The following is a 22,701-nucleotide window of genomic DNA, read 5'->3' as shown; positions in this document are numbered from 1 at the left end:
TATTTATATACAGATGCATAGATACATACTAAATGACCCCAAATTTGTTCAAAAGATATCCATACAAAAATATATAGGTGGGGAATGGTGATATGTAGGTTATCACACCCCACAAAATATCATTAGCAGTTTTGGGGGGAACTGTGGGACCACATATGACAATGCTCAGGACTTATTCCTGACCAGGCACTCAGGGATCACCCTGAGCATGACTTGGGAGACCCTAGGGGCTGCCAGGATGGACCCAATTGAGCCCAGGTTGACCAGTGAGTAAGGTAAGCACCTTACTCACTCTACAATATATTCAGCCCAAATTCATTAGCAATTTTATCTGCTCAGTAAGATTAAAACAGGTAATTTTGCGATTTACCTGCCACAGAGATAATTTATCAAAATTTAAAATGTGACTATCCATTCATGTCCCAAAAATGGCATGAATAGCATTTCTAGAAATTCATTCCATGTAAAAAATTAATACATATGCAAATTGGAGAGACACACAATTTTACTTATAATGCAAACAGCATAAATGACTTAAGCTATAAAAAAGTGTTTTCTGTCCTATGTGAAATTCTACAGGAAATACTCTTTTCACACTAGAGCCAACAGCTCAGAAAATTGTCAACTTATAGAGGGCTCAAAGAAAAAGTCACTGCACTTCTAGAAAATGAAATCTTCTGTAGCCACAAAAAAAAATTTTTTTTGGTTTTTGGGTCACATCCGGCGATGCATAGGGGTTACTCCTGGATCATGCACTCAGGAATTACTCCTGGTGGGGCTCGGGGGACCATATGGGATGCTGGGAATTGAACCCGGGTTGGCCGAGTGCAAGGCAAACGCCCTACCCGCTGTGCTATTGCTCCAGCCCCACAAAAAATATTCTTGATGGGACCAAAAAGATAGCACAGGGTAGGTTATTTGCCTTATACACAACTGACCCAGGTTTGATCCCTGGTATCCCATATGGTCCCTCAAGAACTGCAAGGAGTAATTCCTGAGTGCAGAGCCATTGGGTATGGGCCAAAAACCAATTACCTCTAGAAAAAGAAAAAAATGTGTATATATATGCATATATATATGTGTGTGTGTAGTATGTGCATATATATAAACATATATGTGTATGCATATATATGTACTTAGGTACATATATATATATTTGGTAAGGAGCACTGTCGTCCTGTTGTTCATCGATTTGCTCGAGCGGGCACCAGTAATGTCTCCATTTTGAGACTCGTTGTTACTGTTTTTGGCATATCGAATACGCCACAGGTAATAATTAAGAGAGGGCTGGAGTGATAGTACAGTGTGAGTTGACCTTAGAAAGGAGTTAAGGAGTTAGAGCAAGAGCACAGAAGGTTTGCCTTGCACATGGCCGACCCGGGTTCGATTCCCAGTACCCCACATGGTTCCCTGAGCACTGCCAGGAGTAATTCCTGAGTGCTGAGCCAGGAGTAACCCCTGTGCATCAGCGGGTGTGACCCAAAAAGCAAAGAAAAAAGAAAAGAAAAGAAAAGAAAAGAAAGGACAGGAAAAGAAAAGAAAAGAAAAAGAAAAGAAAAGAAAAGAAAAGAAAAGAAAAGAAAAGAAAAGAAAAGAAAAGAAAAGAAAAGAAAAGAAAAGAAAAGAAAAGGAGTTAAGTAATTTTTAAGAGAATACCCTGTAGAACAGTTTTCATCTATAAATTCTTCTTTGGTGGGGGTCACATCCAGCAGTCTCATAAGGGGTCAGTGGCCACTCAGGACTTGGTGCAGATTTCAAAGGTGGAGAGCATGTGGGGCCAGGCATCAAACCCAGGGTTCTCTCACGCATGCACCTCCAGGCTTTTAAACTATCTCCCCCACCCACTGATAAGTTCCAAGGAGATCATCCTATCCACCTGAAACAAAACGTTTCCATCTGAACAGTCATGACAGGTTAAGCACGTACCTGGTGTCAAATCCCCGAACAATCGCACCCATGGACTTGGCTGCACCGGCAGATGCCAGCCCAGCCACACCACCGCCAACAATCAGAATCTAGGAAAGAGGGCAGAACCAGTGTTTTCATATTATCTTCTTGTCAGTGTAGTTTAGGTAACACTGTTACCATAGTATTGGTGTACAAAAGTACTGCAGCCCACAGTTACCAAAGTGTCCAAAATACTCCGCACCTGCCCCTATTTCACCTCTAGTCAATCTCTTCATGCCCCCTCACCCTTTCCCCCACTGCTTGGTACTCTGAGTTTTGTCACCCAAGGCCAAGAGAACCAATATATTTTAAATAAGGTTCATTATCATCTGACCATGAACAACTGTCAGCTAACAGCAGTGAGTCTTTGGTACTCAGTTAGCATTCAATAACGCACCAGGTGGTGCCAGCAGGGATGATCAGCTCTCTGAGTTGCAGAGATTACTCTTCAGCTCAACCACCACTGTTTTTAAAAAAGAATTATCAAAGGAACAGCTGCTGGCAAAGGTCAACTAACTTCACTAAAAATAGTCTGGCAAATCAGCATCTCAGTGCAAAAGCGACATGCAGCATGATCAGCATTCCATATGTTAAACATTAACGGGTTCTTCCCCCTGTGTGAAAGCTATTTCTTCTAAAATTCTGAGTGTGACATTCTAGCTGCCTCTATCCTTTCAAAACCGAGGGTTTCTGTGTATTTATTAATTATCAATTAATTTCAAAGGTGGGTCAACTTTAATGAAACATCCACAATTTCGAGCCTAAATGCTTCTACCACAGAAGGTCACCAGCCACCTTAATTCTGAACCATTTTGAACAAATGACACAAGGAATCCAGAGTATCGTAACTGATCTCCTTAGGACCAGTAGGGTCAGGGACAAAATAGCCAAAGCATAGACAGCCTATGCTTTCTTAGGACCAAAATAAGGACAAACGGAGTCTCCCATCTGAAATGAAGTGCCAGAGATCAAACCCAGATCAGTTGCATTCCAAGTAATCCAAAAACTTGTAACTTAACCATTGTACTAGCTTTCCAGTGTACTTTTATTTTTATTTTTGAGCCACACCTGCCAGTGCTCAGGTCTAACTCCTGGTTCTGTGCTCCTGGCTCGGAGGCTGCACCAGCCAGGTGCAAAGCAAGTGCTTTAATACCTGTAGTACCTTTTATGCCCCTCCTACCTTTTTTTTTTTAATGATGATAGTAGGAGTCAGAGAGATAATGAGCAGAGTGCTGGCCATCCACTTAGCCAACCCGGGAGTAAGTTTTGAGTACTACTAAGTGTACCCCAAATACAAACAAAAAAAAACAAAGACCAAACAGAGAGTAGGGCAGGTAGGTTATTGACTTCGCATGCGACCAACCTGGGTTCAATCCCTGGTACCCATATGGTTCTCCCGAACCCTGCCAAATTCATCCCTGAACACAAACCCAGGAGTAAGTCTTGGTGCGTGTGACACCACCCCCCAAAAAAAAGAGAGAGAAAGGAATGTCAAGTCATGTAACCTGTTCCTTCACATCCTCTCGGTTCAAGGCAAGGTAGAGTAATTATCATGCATGCTTGCACATATGTAGTTCTACCACCAATCCATGAGCAAGTACAAATGTAACCCCCAAAAGATCTCCCAATCCATCCCTTTCTCTATGTCTAAATTACTGCCACCATCTTCCTGGGTCATTATTTTTGCAACCAATTCCCAACAGATCTTACCCTTCCCTTCCCCTACCCCAGTCTATTCTTCCACAGATTTTTATAATCCTTGATTAATCCAATGATTTTTATAATCCTTTTGAGATGACAGGAAAAATATACACCAATCTCTTCCCCAAGCTCCTGGCCCAGAACTCCTGAAACCCTTGTCATTTTCTAAGTGAAAAAGCATTGAGAATTTTGTTTGTTCTGATAATTGGTTTATGACCCCAGTTCCTGACACAGAATTCCTAAATCCCCTGGAATTCCTTGGGTGACAGCAGTGAGACAGCATTCTATTCTGATGAGGTGACCCTGGGTGGGTTCCTGGATGGGGACAGGTCACTGCAAAGACAAAACCATGTCTAGAAGTCTGGAACTTCCCTCCCCCAACCCCCACCCCTGCATTCTTCAGAGAGGGGCAAGGGCTAGAAACAGAGCTAATGATCAATCATGTCTCTGTTAGAAGCTACCAAGAAAACCCCGGCAGAGTGCAGAGTTGAAGGATCACAGCCTTTCACCTCACCATTCCCCCGCTCTGCACAGGGCTCCCCTCTGCTCCCAATCTAGTTTCTAGAACCAGGAGCCTCCCCCACTGCCGATCTCCTGACCACACCATCTCACATTTTCTGTCCCTTCTGACCCAATGTTTGGCCAAGAGCAAGGAAATCAAGACAATCTTTTCTGCAAACCAAAATGTCACAATACTCGTGAAACAGAAAATGTGATGAATGTATTTTTTTAAGTAGTCATAAATAGGCTATGCAAAACAAATTACCAAAAATCCTCTAAGAACTCAAGCAAAGCAAAAAAACAGAAGCTACATTAGAATGTACAGAAACATCAAGATTTTCTTATTTCAAGCAATCGTAGGCAGTCAAGGGTCACCTGTGTACTTGTACAGACAACAGAAGTCATACTTCTCATGTGAATACACAGGAAAAAACTAATAGCCTTAATAATATTCATACTATTGCTCTCATTTATCCATGTTTTAGAGAAACTAAATTTTACCTACCTTAGCTGGAGGAACTTTTCCAGCAGCTGTGATCTGACCAGTAAAAAAACGTCCAAAATGATTTGCTGCTAACACAACAGCCTTATAACTGAAAGAAGGAGAGAAAAAAAATTAAAAATTATATAATGAAAAGTCTTAGGCTCACGTATCATGTCATCAAGAAAGCTTAACGAAGAAAAACAGTGAACATTTAGACAGTTCCTACTCTGTGTCCAAAAGGGTTTTTCTGGGTTTTTTTGTTTGTTTGTTTTGGGGCCAAATCCACAGTACTCAGGGCTGACTTCTGTTCTGCACTACTCCTGACAGTGCTCAGGGACCAAATGGGGTGCAGAAAATCGAACTTAGTCAGGCCATGTACAAGGCAAATACTACAGAAGATCCTCTGGGACTTGAAAAACAGAAATGAAGTAAAGGCAAAGTAGCTAGAATCTGGAAACAACCCCAGTGCCCGAGAACAGACAACTGGTTAAAGAAACTTTGATACATCTACACAATGGAATACTATGCTGCTGTTACAAAAGATGAAGTTATGAAATTAGCTTATAAGTGGATGGTCATGGAGAGTACCATGCTAAGTGAAATGAGTCAGAAAGTAAGGGACGGACTGCACTCATTTGTGGAATATAAAATAACATAACATGAGACTGACACCCAAGGACAAGTAGCCATAAGGGCCAGCAATATTGCTCCATAGTTGGAAGCCTGCCTCATGAGGTGGGGTAGAAGGCAGCTGGAATAGAGAAGGGATCACCAAGTCAATGATGGGTGGAGGAATTGTTCGGGACGGGAGATGTGTGCTGGAAGTAGATAAAGGACCAAACGTGATAGCCTCTCAGTATCTATATTGCAAACTATAATGCCCAAAAGTAGAGAGAGAGTAAGAGGAAAATTGTCTGCCATACAGGCAGAGGGAGGGTTGGGAAGGGGGGGAGATACTGGAGACATTGGTGGTGGAGAATGTGCACTGGTGGAGGGATGGATGTTTGACCACTGTATGAAACTCAAACATGAAAGCTTGGTAACTGTATCTCACAGTGATTCAATAAAAAAAGAAAAAGAAAGAAGAAAGAAGAAGAAGGAGGAGGAGGAGGAGGAGGCGGAGGAGGTAGGAGGAGGAGGAGGAGGAGGAGGAGGAGGAGGAGGAGGAGGAGGAGGAGGAGGAGGAGGAGGAGGAGGAGGAGGAGGAGGAGGAGGAAGAAGAAGAAGAAGAAGAAGAAGAAGAAGAAGAAGAAGAAGAAGAAGAAGAAGAAGAAGAAGAAGAAGAAGAAGAAGAAGAAGAAGAAGAAGAAGAAGAAGGAAGAAGAAGGAGGAGGAAGAGGAGGAGGAAGAGGAGGAGGAGGAGGAGGAGGAGGAGGCAGGAGCAATAGCACATCGGGTAGGGCATTTGCCTTGCACGAGGACGACCTGGGTTTAATTTCCAGCATCCCATATGGTCCCCTGAGCACCATTTTGGGTGTGACACAAAAAAAAAAAAGAAGAAGAAGAAGAAAAGAAAGGCTGAAAATGATCTCTCCTATTTTACAGGGAGTGATGGGACTATAACAATAACACCAAACTATTTTACTTTACTATATGATGCAAATTTTCTGTGATAAATAAGTCGTATATATGTACTGGGGAAAAAACTTTAAACTAGAAGGCCAGAGAGAAAGTACAGTGAGAAGGGCACTTGCCTTACACATGACTGACCTGAGTTTGATCTCAGCTCTCTATATTATCCCCAGAGCACAGAACCAGGAGTAACCCCTGAGTACCGCCAGGTGTGGCCCCCACAAAATATCACCTCATAAACCCTTAGAATTGTGAAGACAAAATCAGATAATGCAGGTAAAGTACTTAGCATAAAGTCTGTCACAGAAAGTACCCAGCAAATAATAGTATTTTAGCTAAATAAACAAAATGCAATAAAACTAGTAAACTCTAACTTTTTAGTAGAACATTTTAACAAATTATACAAGTTTCTTTTTCATAATTTATACTACGGCATTTTTGCACATTCTCACTGGGTAATAAGCATGCCACCTTAACATTTAAAATGAAAATGTTTAAGGGTATAATGAAAATGTTTAAGGGTAGACTGGCAAGAAAGTCTTTCCCAATCATATTTTTATAAAATTGATATAGCAACTGTTACAACATGGAAAAGGTTCATCATCACCCATGATTAGGAAAATGCAAACCAAAATTAACTCAAGAGATATGGTCCCTGCTCGTGAGAAAAGCACCTAAGAAAAGTCTGGAAACAGCCAGTGCTGATAAGCTTGGGTGAAAAAGGAACCCTCATCCACTAATGGTAGGAATACCACCTGGTTCAGCCACTGAGGAAAGTAATATGTAGATCTTTAAAAAAAAAAAAAAGGAATAGAACTTCCATGCTAACCAGCAATACCACCTCTTGGCATCTATCCCCCAAACACAAAAACATTAATTAGAAATGTTATATGTACACCTATGTTCATTGCTGCACTCAGTGCAAAAGCCAAGATGTGGAAACAATCCAAATGCCCAACTACGGATGAATAGATGAAGTTGTGGTATATATCATAATGGAATACTATAAGCTCTAAGATAGAACAAAAGCTTGCAATTTGCTATAACAGACTGAGTGAGGTCAGTCAAAGACAAGGGACAGATACAGAATGATCTTTCCCATATGTGGGACTTAAAGATGCACAGCAAAGTAGCCACAAAGAATTTAAGGGAACACAATAGGAAAATTAATGCACAGAACTAAGTTCAAAGGGGATGTAGGGGTCCTGAACATGACATTGGGAACCTGGAGGCAGGGGAAGTGGGTACAGTGGTGATGGGTGTAGTGTTGGAATTATGTGTTTGGAAACCATCATTAACAATATTATAACAGAGTACCTCAATTTTTAAAAGGTAAAAATAATTTTAAGTGAACAAAAATATTAATGCAAAACCACTATTACAATATTATGATGATCACACCATTTGTTAGTCTTCTGAATCCAAGTAATTTTCAGAGTGAATATGATAATCAATTTTTGCGACTGTTTTCAAAATTCCAGTTGTTATACAGAATGAAACTGATTTTTCAGGAAAATAGAAGAAGGGGGTTAGAGCAATAGCACAGCAGGTAGGGCGTTTGCGTTGCACACGGCCAACCGGGGTTCAATTCCCAGCATACCATATGGTCCCCTGAGCACCGCCAGGGGTAATTCCTGAGTGCAGAGCCAGGAGTAACCCCTGTACATGGTTACTGCCCCCCCCCGCAAAAAAATGGAAAATAGAACAAAATGTTGGTAACAGAAAAAAACAGTAACAGTGGATACTTTCTGATGATAAGCAAAAGCCGGAAATTAAGTTAAATATCTCACTGTTATGTGGTTGCACAGAAAAGTCTAACAAAGGGATGGAATACAGCGGGTAGGGCATTTGCCATGCACACAGCCGAACCGGGTTCGATTCCCAACATTCCATATGGTCCCCTGAGCACTGCCAGGAGTAGTTCCTGAGTGCCAAGCTAGGAGTAACCCTTGTGCATCTTCAGGTGTAACCCAAAAAGGAAAACAAAAAAGAAAAGAAAATGAAAAGTCTAACAGAAAATGACATCAAATGTTGTGTTACACATGTATGTAAACTAGTTGATTCATTTGAAACCATACCCTTTTCATCTATCAGTTCAGGACATTACATAGACTCTTTAATTTTGCCCCATGTACTTCCAAACGTTCAAATTTCAGCCAACTATGGGGCCACAATGGCCACAATAACCAGAATATGTGCATCCTTAATCCAATCTGGGTCACTCAGTTCTTACGGGGTTTGTTTATACTATCTCATAATATTTCATTTGCTCAAAATATTTGGACTTAAAAGACACTGATCCATGACTACTGGTTTTGATAATGTATATTTCACATAACAAAAACAGCAGCATTCTTAAAAGTTTACACTCTATTTTCATATTAAATTTTAAGTTCTATAACTTTAAACATCACTCTATTACAAAGTAAATAAAACAATTTATCTTGTCCAGTGATACATTATTTCTTCAAGCCAATCATGTGCCAAATTACTTTAAGGACATCTGGGACCAAAGGGTTAGCACAGAGGTTAGGCGCCTGCTTTGCATGTGGGGAACCCAGGTTCAATCCCCAACAGCACATTTGGTCCCCTGAGATCCACCAGGAGTGAACCTTGAGTGCGGTGCCAGGAATAATCCCTGAGCACTGCTGGGATTGGTCCAAAAATTAAATAAGTAGATAGATAAGGGCAACAAAGTATAGTTTTTACTTATCATTTCTGTTTTCTGTGTCACACTTATATCCCAAAGGAACCCAAGTAGAATCTGCAGTATATCTGATATACTACACCTAAAGTATAGGACCTGGGGCTGGAGTAATAGCACAGCGGGTAGGGCGTTTGCCTTGCATGCGGCCAATCCGGGTTCAAATCCCAGCATCCCATATGGTCCCCTGAGCACCGCCAGGGGTGATTCCTGAGTGCATGAGCCAGGAGTGACCCCTGTGCATTGCTGGGTGTGACCCAAAAAGAAAAAAAAAAAAGTATAGGACCTGAGAAAATTTCAGCTCATGTGTTAAGAGGAAAGTTTTATTTATATGTATACGAATAAAAGGCTAGTTTCATACATATATATAAACACATTAATCATTTTAGTGTGTTGATATCTGAGCCTTCATATTAACTGTCAACTACTAACAGTTTCATACATAATTCACCTAATTTGTTAGATAAATGGATTTCGGAACACCATCCAATTTCTAGATTTTTCCCACGCTCTGGGGCACAATCAGAATCACTCTGCAAGCATGTAGCCATGGCTACCCCTCCCCCAGGGAAGACTGATTACTCAGTCACAGTCACATTCCCCTGGAGCAGAGCAAGGTCAGAATCCTTCTCAACATGTAGCTAAACCGGCACTAAGCAGGGAATGCTTTCCCCGCTGTGAGAGGGCAATCGACAGACTTAGCCCCCAGCCATCAATATGGTTTGACATCAAGGAAAATTTCTGAAATGCAGATATTTTTCCTATTCATTAAATATATTATGAATTTACTTAAGCAAAATCTAGTAAAGGTAATAAACTTTCAAAGTGTATGGGTTAAATCATATTATGCCATTATCCAACTATTTTTACCATAAAAATGAGCAATTTCAAGCTCTTACATATGTATACACTCAAATGAAACACAACATGTTACTCATACAAACTAACCTGAGAGTCATTTTCTTTGGTGGTGAAAATACTCCTATCCATGAGGAATGAAAAGGAAAAAATAGATATGCTCTAATTCCCTAATGAAAACGAAAATTTCTCTCTAGTATTATGGCATTTGTCATCTCTAGGGTATCCAGGCTGTTACTTCTTTATATTTTTATTCTATTTAGTGGTGCCTTATACAGAAAAGATGCTTAACATCCGCTGACTGATATTTATCAATGTCGCCTTTCATTCATCCATTTAATCTAATACAATATTTGCATTCAGATAATAAAAATTTAAAAAATCAATAAAAAACTAGTGCAATATGAAGAGCCATTTCCTATCTGATGACTACGAAACAGTAAGTTTCAAGAACAACTCAAACACACTCTCAAAACGATATCATCTCCAACAATTATCACAGGAAAAGCACTGTAAGAAAGACCTAGACTAGAAGGTTTCTGTAATAGTGCTGTGCTCTTCCTCAGCTAAAATGGGAAAAAAATCAACGTACCCGGCAATGTTGGCCATGGAGCTGAGAGCATCATATCCCTGAGCAATTGTGACGCGTGGAACCTGGTCCATTGCCAGAACTGTAGCTTTCCTTTTGGAAAGTTTATCTAGCAGGTCTGGATTTTGAGCTGGGTAAATAAAACTAATAAGTGTTCCCGATGTCTTCAAAAGGTCTGCTTCATGGACACCCAATGTTGGATTAACCATGGGGGCTCGCACCTAAAAAGAAAGTGCAGTCACAGATTAAAAATATGATTATCTTTATCATATTTTTTTGTCTGGAGTTTTTTTTTTGTGTGTGTGTGTGTGTGTGTTTGCGGGGTTGGAGTTGGTTTAGTTCTGTTTTTTGGACTGCACCCAGCAATGCAGGGGGCTACTCCTGACTCAGGGCTTAAGAGACCCTTCCGTATTGGAGACTGAACACTTATCTGGCATGCAAAGTATTTGCACTAGTCCTCTGAACCATGTTCTTAGGCCCTTTATCATATTTTTAAGCAAACAGGACAATTTAAGTAACAGTTGAAAAAGGACTCCAGAAGTAAATTTTTAAGCTTCTGACAAAATTCCTAAGCAAGGTAAAGCACACAAATATCAATGCCAGCTGATGACCTATGCACCAAGTAAAGCTTACACACACCTGGCAAACAATCTCAGGTCAAGTAACCATAGAGCAGTAGGACAAATACATAGATTCTACAACAAATAAGTATTCCAGAATTTCAAACTCTGGTACAGTTAAGAGACATCAGAATAAATGAATGTTGTACATTTAATTCTTGCTAATTTTGGCAAGTACTTGGAGTGGTAAGAAGCTCAGAATATTATAAACTAAAATCTCCATGGAAGTATGGTAGACTGATGTCACCTTGAAATTCCAAACAAATACTTAGTGATGGACACAGTTCAAACTTTCAGTTTGCTGAAACGGGTTTAAGTAAAAAGCAGCATCTATCCTGCTAAATATCACAGTTATGTGAAATGTTACTTCAACATAAAAAAAAAGTACTATCAAGTTAGTGAGTGAATACACACTCAGCATGCTTGAAAATTTCAAATGTTCTTTGTTGTTGTTTATGTTATTGTTTTATTGACCACACCCAGCAGTGTCCAGGACTTACCCCTGACTCTGTGCTCAGGTATCACTTTTGGGTACTGGGATCGATCCTGGGTGAACTGCATGCAAGGCAAACAGCCTACATGCCATACTATCTCTCAGGCCCCAGCAAATGTTCTTGTTTGTTTGTTTGTTTGTTTGTTTTGTTTTGGGAGTGCTCAGGGTTTACTTCTGGCTCTGAACTCTGGGGTCACTTCTGGGAAAGCCAGGGGAATATATGGAGTGCCAGGGATTAAACCCAGGTCAGTCACATGTAACCCAAGTATCCTACTCACTGCACTATCTCTACAGCCCAAAACATTCACATATTGTTAGCCAAAAATTTTAGTTCCATTCAAAAATTTATGTCTAAATTTAAATCAATCTCCAATTAAAGCATTTCATTCCATTTGCACTGAGTACCCAGAAGTATTTTTAGGCAATAAATACAGAAAAGCTGCTCTGGGAAATAGTTTTTAAAGGAAACAAAAACACAAACATGGAGTCAGGACTTTGATTTCTCAGCATTTCACCCCAATTTATCTATGAGACACCTTTTTCACTTATTCCTACTTCTGTTGTTGGTCTATGATGCATATGACTTTAGGTTCAGGGTTTAATTAAAACTATTATGAAAGGTCTATTTTCCCCTGGTGAGAATCTATTAATATAGATTTAATAATAAAAGTGAAGCCCATAATAAAAGTGAAGGGCAACTCTGAATTGAATCTACTGACTCTCATTTGATGCTCAGAGGAGACTATTAGCAGCTGAATGAATCAAGCTAATGTACTTTTCCCTAAATGTAATTTCTGGATGATTGGTTCATTGAGATAGTAACAAACAACTCAAAATAGAAGTGCCAAAGTCAAATAGTTAATAAATATAACTCAAGTTATATAAATTTCTACATCGTAATAGGATTTTCAAGGCATCTTTAACATGCTTATGATTCCAAAATACATATCCTTTCTAAAACTTACAGGAACCCTAATGACTCTTTTTTGTGGGACATCTCCAAAGTTTTTGATCCCTAGAACACACATTACGATGGATTTTTTAATTTTCCCTATGCCCTTTTACTATGCCAAGTTATATCACCAATTATGTACATAGCTAAATACTTTCTAAAAGCTTAGCTGAAATAAAATTCACCTCCATACCGTAAACTTTACTATTATTTTTCTATATCCAAAAAATGTTTTGATGTGTTGGTATTTATGTCATAAATATACAGGTAGATAGGTATCTACACACACACACACACACACACACACACACACACTTTGAAATATCATGACATGCAAGTCAAACCAGGTTTGATCCCTGGCACCTTATACTGTCCCCTGAGCCCTGCTCAGATTCCTGGGCTTAGAGCCAGAAGTAGCCCTGAGCATATAAATGTGTTTTGTGGCCCTAAAATAAAACCAAGTGAGTTATGTAAAAGATTGTTTCAAAAAAAATTATTCTACCTTAGAAATTAATGCAAAAGAAAGAGCAGTCTTTCCTAACATGAGGAGCTTATTTTAAGATGATAAGCAAGCTTCTCAAAGTCATACTTCCTGAAGGTTTAGGACTGAAGTCAATGTTCAACTCTAGTAATCATCTGTGCTTGACTATTGTTATATTGTTATATTCATTTTCCCCCCTCACATAATTTTTACTTCAAATTTGATGATTAAGCTTAAAAAATCATTTTTTTTAGAAACACAGATTTTTATCACAGTCTTAAAACTTTCATTAGCATAGGTAAGGCTATCCACCAGTCTCATGTTTTCTCTCCTCTCAGAAGACCCTTCCTTTCTAGAAAGCACTCGTTAAATCGCTGTATTCAGCTATCAGAACACCGCTACACACTGAGCTAAAGGAGGAGTTCCTTGACCCCTCCCATTCTAAGTAGCAGTGAAATATCTGTGGGTCTTTGGAACATCCATGAAGCATGGATTGCAAATCTCCCTTGTCAGTTAAAAAAAGAGCTTCCACATAAGAAATATTAAGGAAAATTACTATTCTCTCTCTCTCTCTCTCTCTCTCTCGCTCTCTCTCTCTCTCTCCATAGTTAAATAGATCACACTGCCTGATAAAGTCTCTGCAGGGAAGTCTTCTATAGCATGCGCCGTATCTTTGAGAAAAAGAACCATTGTTTGAAAATAAGAAAGTTATAACCACAGAAAAAGTAATTTCATTTTTCTATGAAAAATTTTCCAAGACCATGGGTATGTCACACAGACACGGGAAGGCATAATTACTTTGACCACCACATCGGACGCCAGCACTTCCTTCGCCCCTTGGATCTGGGCACCTGCTGCCCTGTAGTGATCATCTGAGAACTTGGAAGCTTCTCCGGCGCCAGACTCTACCACGACATTAAAACCTTGCTTGACCAAGGCCTGAACACCAGCAGGTGACAAAGCCACTCGCTTCTCATTTTGGAAAATTTCTTTGGGGACACCAACAGTCAGTTGTTTGTATGGAATTCCTACAACAAAGACAAGAACAAATTGATAGCAAATAACTAAAATCAATGTTTCAATTAAAATTTTCAGAAAAAGAAATGGGTAAATGGGCAGCCCTCTAAAAATATACTTCATATATACACTGCTTTGCAAAATGCTTTGTTCATTCATAATTATAATCATGACTCTTTGATAAAGGATGAGAAATTTTTCATGCCTCTTCTCCTGAAGTTCTGAATTTTTCTTAATGTTTCTCTTCAAGGTACATTACTAGCTTAGCTTAACCATAAAGGGGGAAAATGGGTTAAGAGACCGCTTAAGCAAAGTCTTCAAGCTAACCTGCTCAGATTTCTACTCTCCCTCATTACCTTTATGGAAAACAGAACTCATCAGTGGCAAGCCACGACCAAACTAAGCTTAATGAGGGACATTCATTTTATGGTCTTCAGAAATATATAATAAATTTGCATAACATGAAGCCTCTAAGATTGTAATCATTAGCTATGAAAGGAATACAAACTAACATAGAAGGGAACTAACTGATGATTACCCAAAACTAGCAAACTGGAAAGAATCAAACCTTTGTCCTACCTTAACATCACAACCTTGGGTAAGTAAATAACAGAGGCAAGACCAGAGAGATAGTACAGCGCTTAGGACACTTGCCTTGTATGTGCTCAACCAAGGCACAATCTCTGGCACCCCAAATGATCCCCCAGGCTTAAAAGGAGTGATCCCTGAGTGAAGAGCCAGAAGCAAGCTCTAAATACCACTATCTGTGGCCCAAAAATCAAATAATATTAATAATAGAGGGAAACTTTTTTCTTTATAGAATAATTTCTATCTAATAAATGAAGACAGAATGAAAGAATATCATTACTTTAAAATCCCTAATTAAACTACTGATTTATTCATTTACTTTAAGGGTTTTGTGCCATACCTGGCAATGCTCGGGTCCCCTTAAACCACTGATTTAGTAATGATCCTCAGGGCTGGAGGATAGCACAGTGGGTAGGGCATTTGCCTTGCATGCAGCCAACCTGGGTTCGATTCCCAGCATCCCATATGGTCCCCTGAGCACCACCAGGAGTGATACCTGAGTGCAGAGTCAGTAGTAACCCCTGAGTATCGCCAGGTGTGACTCAAAAAAGAAAAAAAAAATCCTCAATCAGATCACTACATACAGACTCTGAATAAGAAGCTGATGGGACCTTCATTATAGATGGATTGCCAATATTGAGAATATCTAAACTCACTGGTTAATCTTCTTGATGTAATGCAATAAATAAAAATTATCCCCCATGAAGTATTCTTGCAAATAAAAGCAAACCTGGCATCTGGAAGAGCCACTAATGTTCATAAAAGAGATAGGGGCCAGAGCAGTAGTAGAGTGAGTACAGTGCTAGCCTTGCATACAGCAGACCTGGATTCAGTCCCTGGCATTGCATACGGTCCTAAGTCCTGCAAAAAGTGATCTTTTAGCACAGAGCCAGGAGTAAGCCCTGAGAATCACCATTTTCGTTAGGGCCCAAAAAAACAAACCATGAAAAACTGGTCACATCATACCAAGAGAATTTAATCAGCCAAACCTAGAATATCAGAAATCCTATAAGGCAACAAATAAATTCTTCAAGAAATAAAATTCAAGGGGCTGGAGCAATAGCACAGTGGGTAGGGCGTTTGCCTTGCACTCGGCTGACCCGGGTTCGATTCCCAGCATCCCATATGGTCCCCCGAGCACCGCCAGGAGTAATTCCTGAGTGCAGAGCCAGGAGTAACCCCTGTGCATCAGCGGGTGTGACCCAAAAAGCAAAAAAAAAAAAAAAGAAATAAAATTTTAAAAGAGGGCTGTATAGATCAAATAAAGACCTTAAGATGGGTGTAATGGTGGTGGGATTGGTGTTGGAATATTAAATGCCACAAATTATTGTGAACAACTTTATAAAAATAAAATTTTAAAAAAATTATGGAGGAAAAAAAGACCTTAAGATATTACCTGTTTACTTCCTTTTTTTTTTTTTTTGGTTTTTGGGCCACACCCAGTGGTGCTCAAGGCTTACTCCTTGCTCAGGGATCACTCCTGGCAGTACTCAAGGGACCATATGGAGCGTCAGGAATTGAATCTGGGTCAGCTGCATGTAAGGTAAGCACCTTAACTCCTACACTATCGCTCCAGCCCATAACCTATGTATTTTTATATATACAAGTTATAGGCTTGAGAGAAGACTTTGTTTTCATTGGACAATCGGGCTTTCCGAAACAGCTGAAAACTTTGGTTTTTTTAATCTAAAGTTAAGATTGTCAGGGCAGAAACCCTGCTAGTAATGAGCTGTCATCTGATAAGAATAGATAATGTGAAATCTATTTAAGGCAGATATAAAAATTGAGAAAGTTTAGCATTTGGGGGGACCTTAAATAGTCCTACATGCTTCAATTTAAAAATGCGCACCATGCTATGTGGCAAAATTTTCCTGGGTTGTCCCCAAATATCCACCCTTTTTCTCCACCCTGGCAACAGAATGTCATCTATAGTTAGCTGAGTATGTCACCATTTGGTGTAACAGACCAAATGTTCAAGCCTTGACAGATACATGCTGCCTTTTGTCTGAATTCTGGCCAACGAATGCAGGCAGAATGCTAAGAGCTCTGGGCCAAGATGCTTAAATAGCTTAGTAAGGCATCCTTTCAGCCTCTCCTTTTCTGGTCTATACACCAGAACAGAAACAAGTGAGGTGCTAAGAGCCGGCCACTAGAAGACTTCAGCTCTTACTCTACATGGGCTAGGATGGTAACAGCAAATTTTGAGCCAAAGTGACATGATCCTTCATTTAAAGAAATATTTTGCTCCTGGACAGAACAGACTAAGAGAAGGGACAGAGACCGCTTAGAAGACTAGCACTGCTGCTGGTGACCTGGACCAGTAACCAAACACTGTGAGGACTTCGTATACCACCAAGCCCACTGACCTGAGCAATTGAGATGAAGTCATTAAATATAATGAGGAGCATTAATGCAGGTCAATCCATATACTTAGTTTCTCTATTGAGCAAATGAGTCATGCATGAGTCAAATTCCCCAAAACTGGCTAGGAAAGAACACTTATAAGAGAAATGGTCTAGGGGAACAATTGTCTCCCAGGTACGATTTTATCTTATTTTGTTTTTGTTTCGTTTTTATCTTGTTTTGTTTTTGTTTTGTTTTTCTGTTTTCTTTCCTTCTTTATTATGAACATCAATACAAACAAAATATAGGGAAACACTCATTGTTGTTTTGGTTTGGGGGTGAGGAAGGTTAATTCAAAATGACCACTTACAAATACCAGGCTGTAAAACTGCATGACTTTTTCTTTTATGCATTGTCAGATGACTATTAGAGATAGACACTGGAAGGATCTGATTTATGTACACTAAAATCATACTGTACCTGGTTTTAGAGGGCTTTTACAATGCAGCACCTGATGAGAATGAAATGTTCGTAAAGAATCCTTCTTCCCAGGTAGGACCTTATAGGGCCTCAAGGTAAGCAAAGGACATGAACAGCCAGTGACCACTGTTTTCAGCAGGTTTGCCATATTCTTATGATCTCGCAATTCTTGGGACCCCCAATTTCCTTGCAAGTAAACCACAAAGAGGGAAAAAATTAAGACACATCTATGCCAAGAAAAATATAATCTGTCATTTAAACATTAAACCAAAAAACACACTAATCTTATGAGCAAAAAAAAAAGTCAATGATTACATGCAGTCATCGTCAATGAATTTATTTCTTAATCAATTTATTTCAAACAGAAGAGATTTCAAAAGTGCCAAGGACAGACCCAAATGCAAAGCATGTGACCATCCCTTTGTGCTATCTTGGTCCTTGAAAAGTTTTTTGGTTTCTGTTTTGGTTTTCAATGCCATAGAGACCAGCCACATCTTACATAAATGTTATCTTCTAAGTCAGAAAAAAAAATAAATGCAGTCATAAGGTTACAGTCATAACCTTGAACTTCCTTTTGTCTGAAATACTGTACAGGGGCCAGAGAGGCAGCACAGGGGTTAAGGTGCCTGAGCTACATGCATGCAACTCTGGTAGGATTCCCTAGAACCACGCATGGCCCTCCAAGCACCGCCAGAAGTTGCTCCTGAGCACACAGCCAGTAACAGCCACTGGCACCTCTTGTGTGGCCCAAATGCCATCCCACCCTCCCGCCCCAGGGAGAGTGAAAACCAACTAGGGAAGCCTCCTTTGAGCCTTCCAATCTTGCCACTCCTATCCTTAAGGGAATATCCTCGCCCCTTCAGTTTCTTCCTTATATTAAACTCTTCACCCCTCCAAAATGGGAACAGGCAGGGGAGATAGCTCAAAGGATTAGTGAACACGCTATAGACGTGGGCGGATCTGTACTAACCCTGATAGCACCACAAGGTCCCCAGAACACCGCCAGGAGCAACTGCCAGGCACCAAGCTGGGAGTAACTCCACAGCTAGTGTGACCAGAAGAAAAACACAAAAACAAAAGAAAAAAGGGAACCAGCAAAGGACATAGAGTCCTGCCAGCCAAGCCCAGCTATCTCCACTCACTTCAGGCTTTGACCAATCAGGTGAGCCCAGTAGCTCGTCCTGACAGACTAGTCTTCTAGCCTCCAGAGGAAGAAGGCTCAACATCTTACAAATACCAAAAAGCAAAAGAGGGAATAGAAATTCACAGTCCAGGTGGGGTTGACTCTTAAAGATGCCCTTTCATTCAAAAGACATGCACACAGGTCTGAGAGGCAGAGTCCTTGGAAACACTTGTAGAATCAAACTGGAATAGGTAATATACTGGAAAATAAGGAAAATCAACAATAACAGTACAAAGCAAGCCAGCAACTCCTCTTCAAGGAACCAAAGGATGTGCTCATTCCCTTCCAGGACTCATGAGAGGGAAAAGAAAGGCATTTGAGACAGAGAATAAAAGTGGGGGGGAAATGCTAAGGAAGAGGGAACATGCAAGATATGTCTAAGCAAGAGATTAAAAAAATGTATCAAAGTAATTGTTTGCATTTGGAGGTTTTATATTTTCAGAATGTTTCCACATATAACTTCATTTCAGTCCAAAAGCTTCCTCGTTTTCCCGAAATATTCTCATTCATAGCTCAAAATGGAAAGTAAATGAGTTCAAAATTCAGTCACACATTCAAAACATTTGCTGAATCTATGCCAAGTGCCAAGATGCAAAAATGTATGAAAGATACTTTTTGACTTGTGGGAGATTTTTCTATCACAACTAATGACCTATCCCTATGCCAACTTCACGGCAATTATTCTGTGTTCATCCAACTTCCCCAACTGCCACCATTGTCACTAGCTGAGAAGACCTTAACAGTAAGATCAAAGCCAGCTAACACCGAGCCTACATACTAAGTCTGTCACTCGCAGCTATGTAGCCTGACTCTGTGCCTCTGTCTGCTCATCATACATAAAGTATGTTTTTATACATCTTTCTAGGGCCCCACCAAGGCTACAAACTGCATGAGCAGGTAAGTGCAATGCAAACTGAAGATCTATTCCACTTCCTAATGTCTGGAAAATTTGCCCACCTACTTAGAAAATCATAATCTGATACTAAGCAGATCCCTGGCATCAGATGTCAACAGGACCAACGCCTTCAGGGCCAGTTTCTCAGCAAAATTCCACTGGATTTAAGATATGAATTCATAGGACAGCAATTAGGAAGCAGTTTATTGGCAAGAAAAGTCCCTATTACTCAATATAAAAGACCTTGAAAGTTATTTAGAAAATCTCCAAAATATCTTATTAAAGGTCAGTACTTGTCTATCAAAAATAGTACTTCATTTCAATTATTGCTTTTGCTTCTAACTTCACTTTTAGTGCTTTTTGCTAGGCCAGGGGCTGGAGTGATAGCACAGCGGGTAGGGCGTTTGCCTTGCACGCGGCCGACCCGGGTTCGAATCCCAGCATCCCATATGGTCCCCTGAGCACTGCCAGTAGTTCCTGAGTTCAGAGCCAGGAGTAAACCCTGTGCATCACCGGGTGTGACCCAAAAAGCAAAAAAAAAAAAAAAAAGATTTTTGCTGGGCCAGAGCGACAGCAGAGTAGGTAAGGCAACTGCCTTGCTTCTGACCAACCCGCTTTGATTCCTCAGCGTCCCATATGGTCCCCCAAGATGACCAGGAGTGATTCCTGCGCACTTCCAGGTGTGGCCAGTTCTTTGCTGTGTTCTTACCCATATTCTTCTAAGGTGAACTTAGTAACTCAAAACAGAGAACAGGGTCAGAGGTAGGGCTCCCGTGCAAAGTACAGAGCCTACATGCTTAAGATCTGGCTTTGAACCCTGGTACTGAAGAAAAATATTTTATACACTAGAAAAAAATTTTCAGTATGGCTATCATTACTGTTTAATGTAGGTTATAGGAACAACTATATCCCCCAGCACCCTAGAGAGCATACATGTGACCTAATTAAAAAAAAAAAAGAAGAAGAAGAAGCAGAGGCAGAGAAGGTGAACTGTGATTGGAAGGACCACACTAAATTCTTAGCTGTTTGACCTTGGGAAGTGGGTCATTTTAATGCTCTGTAACTGATTTCCTAAGTTCGGTCTTTTTTGGTTGGGAGGGGCATATCCTACAGTGCTCTGGGAGCACTCCCCAGAGTGCTCAGAGAACCAAATGGTAACAAGGCCCTAAATAGACCTTCAGCACTGAAAGCATGCACAATGGCCCTTTAGGCCACGCCCCTCACTCCTTGACCTCCTAATTATTAACATGGGGAATAATAGCCCTACCTTACAGGATTCTCATGAAGACTGAGAGCACAGGATCTCCACTGCAATTACTATTTGTGTGGGTATCACCTCTGACCTAATGCTTCGCATATAATAACAGAAATCAGCAAGCAGTGTTTTGACCGAATGGGCTAGGAAAGGTGAAGCACAGTATCTGAGGAACACATTCTCCACCCAAGAGCTTTCAGGAGACTTCCCTTAAAAATAAAATAAATGTTTGTGCAGCGTAGCCTCGTCCAAAACCGATTCCATCAGCAAAGGTAAACAGCCTAAGCACACTTGCTGATAAGACGGTAAAACTCTAGGCAAGATGAAAAAGAAAATAAAGAGGTGGCAGGAGTGGGGGGATAGGAGGATGCAGTGGTTTGCAAAATAAAGATATGTTTTTTAAAAGAAGCGTTCATCTTACTTTTCAAATTTTGTTATTACGTTACCGTGAATTACAGAAGCAGATCTGATTTGCCCAGAAAGAGAGAGCAGCCATGCAAGTGGAAGCACCTCCCAAGCCAGCCAGGGCTGGCGAGCCCAGCACTTCACCAAACAAAACAAGACAAAAGCCCTCCGCGATGTAGACATGGAAGATCTCGGCGATGACAGCTAAGGACCCCGCACTGACACCCAGAGCTTTGCAGCTGGAACCAGGAGGACTTCTGCACAAAGCCCTGCTCTGCTGCCTCTCCCCACAGCCCTCTTCCAGACAGGCCCTGGACTTCCAGAACCGGAAGGCGATGGAAGCTGGACGTGTCACCACTGTCCACTTCCACAGCCAGCGGTTCCATTTGTGATAAAACCCTGGATAAAACCCTGGAGTGTCTCTGAGGTGTGTGAGGTTCAAGGTTGGAATGTGGGTGGCTAGGTAAAGGCAGGCCACCGTGGAAGGAGCCTCTCTGGGGACAATAAGGTCAGAATAGAGGTGGGGAGCGAGGGTGCCAGAGATCAGGGTTGCTTCTGGAGCTGGCCCTGGCCCTGTGCATGTAGGGTGGACACAGTCGTACAGCACTTCAGGTCACGGCTGGCCCTGCCTCCTGTGCTGGGTTCTGTTATTAATAGTCATCAACGTAGATTTTTTTTTTTTAAATTGAGTTACAGACATACAATGTTCCCATACCGGTCCCTTCACCAGTGTCCCCAGCTACCTCCACCAACGTCCCCAGCTTCCCTCACACCCCAAAGCCTGCTTTCATTTCCTATAGGCACCGTGGTTTACAGTGCTGCTGTCGATCCGGGTTCATGCCTACCACTTAACCCGCTGCCAACTCTCACCCCCGACCCCCCACCCCACCCCCGCGCCCCTCCCCCAGGGTGACCAGTTCCTTCTATATCCCTTCCCCCTGGCACCCCCACCCCCCACCCACCATGGCGAGTTTTCTACTTAAGAGCAGTTCTCACATCCTTCGTTTTCTCTTGCCTTTGGGCCCGGGTTAACCCCCCCCCCCGCCCCCTACGCTGTTTCTCGCTACGGTCTTGGTGCATTTTACAGAAAAGTTGCGGAGCCCGGAAGTCTCACTGCGCGGTGGCATCAGTCACTGAAAACTCTGGGCTAGCCGTAGGGAGTGCGCTTGCAACCCTCAAACAAGTCCACGCCGCTTTCCGAGGGACGCACGGCGATAAGGACACAGTCCTCTCCACGAGCCTCGCCGAGAACCATGCGGCCACCCCACCCGCACCGGGCAGCGGTTACATGCGGGGTGGGGGGGGGTCGCTATTTATAACCTTCCCGCGCAGCCCGCTGGCGCTCGGGGTTCCGCCTGCAGCGTTCAAATAGGCCCTGCAGGCTTTGCTGTCCGCACCCCGACCCCCTCCCAGCCCCCCAGGACCCAACCAGGCTGCCGGGGGGCCTCCTCAGACCCCCTACCAGCTCAGCGGCCACCCCGCCCCCCCCGGACTACTTCAAGGCTCAAGCCTAACGAAGGGGTCTCCAGCTGCACCCCGGCTCAACTGTCCTCAGGGTCTCCCTCCCCTAATCTTTGCAGGCCCAAAGGACCCCATACCAGTCGCAGTGCCTCCTTTCAGCTCGACCTGCAAA

The 22,701-nt window shown here is 41.5% G+C and overlaps 1 protein-coding gene across 1 annotated transcript in view; it reads right to left on the bottom strand.

The window, feature by feature from the left end:
- Positions 1–22,701, bottom strand: part of NNT (nicotinamide nucleotide transhydrogenase) — a 112,128-nt gene extending 89,427 nt beyond the window's left edge. Inside the window, exons 1-6 of the mRNA XM_004608415.2 lie at positions 22,667–22,701; positions 17,331–17,516; positions 13,701–13,930; positions 10,360–10,577; positions 4,655–4,742; positions 1,927–2,015 (exon numbers count right to left, since the gene is read on the bottom strand). Of these exons, the coding sequence (XP_004608472.2) occupies positions 1,927–2,015; positions 4,655–4,742; positions 10,360–10,577; positions 13,701–13,930; positions 17,331–17,478 (773 nt within the window). The 5' untranslated portion in view covers positions 17,479–17,516; positions 22,667–22,701. The remainder of the gene's footprint in view (positions 1–1,926; positions 2,016–4,654; positions 4,743–10,359; positions 10,578–13,700; positions 13,931–17,330; positions 17,517–22,666) is intronic.

This window comes from Sorex araneus, chromosome 1, assembly GCF_027595985.1.
Source record: "Sorex araneus isolate mSorAra2 chromosome 1, mSorAra2.pri, whole genome shotgun sequence".
NCBI lineage: Eukaryota > Metazoa > Chordata > Mammalia > Eulipotyphla > Soricidae > Sorex > Sorex araneus.
This window is presented reverse-complemented; position numbering and strand designations above follow the sequence as displayed.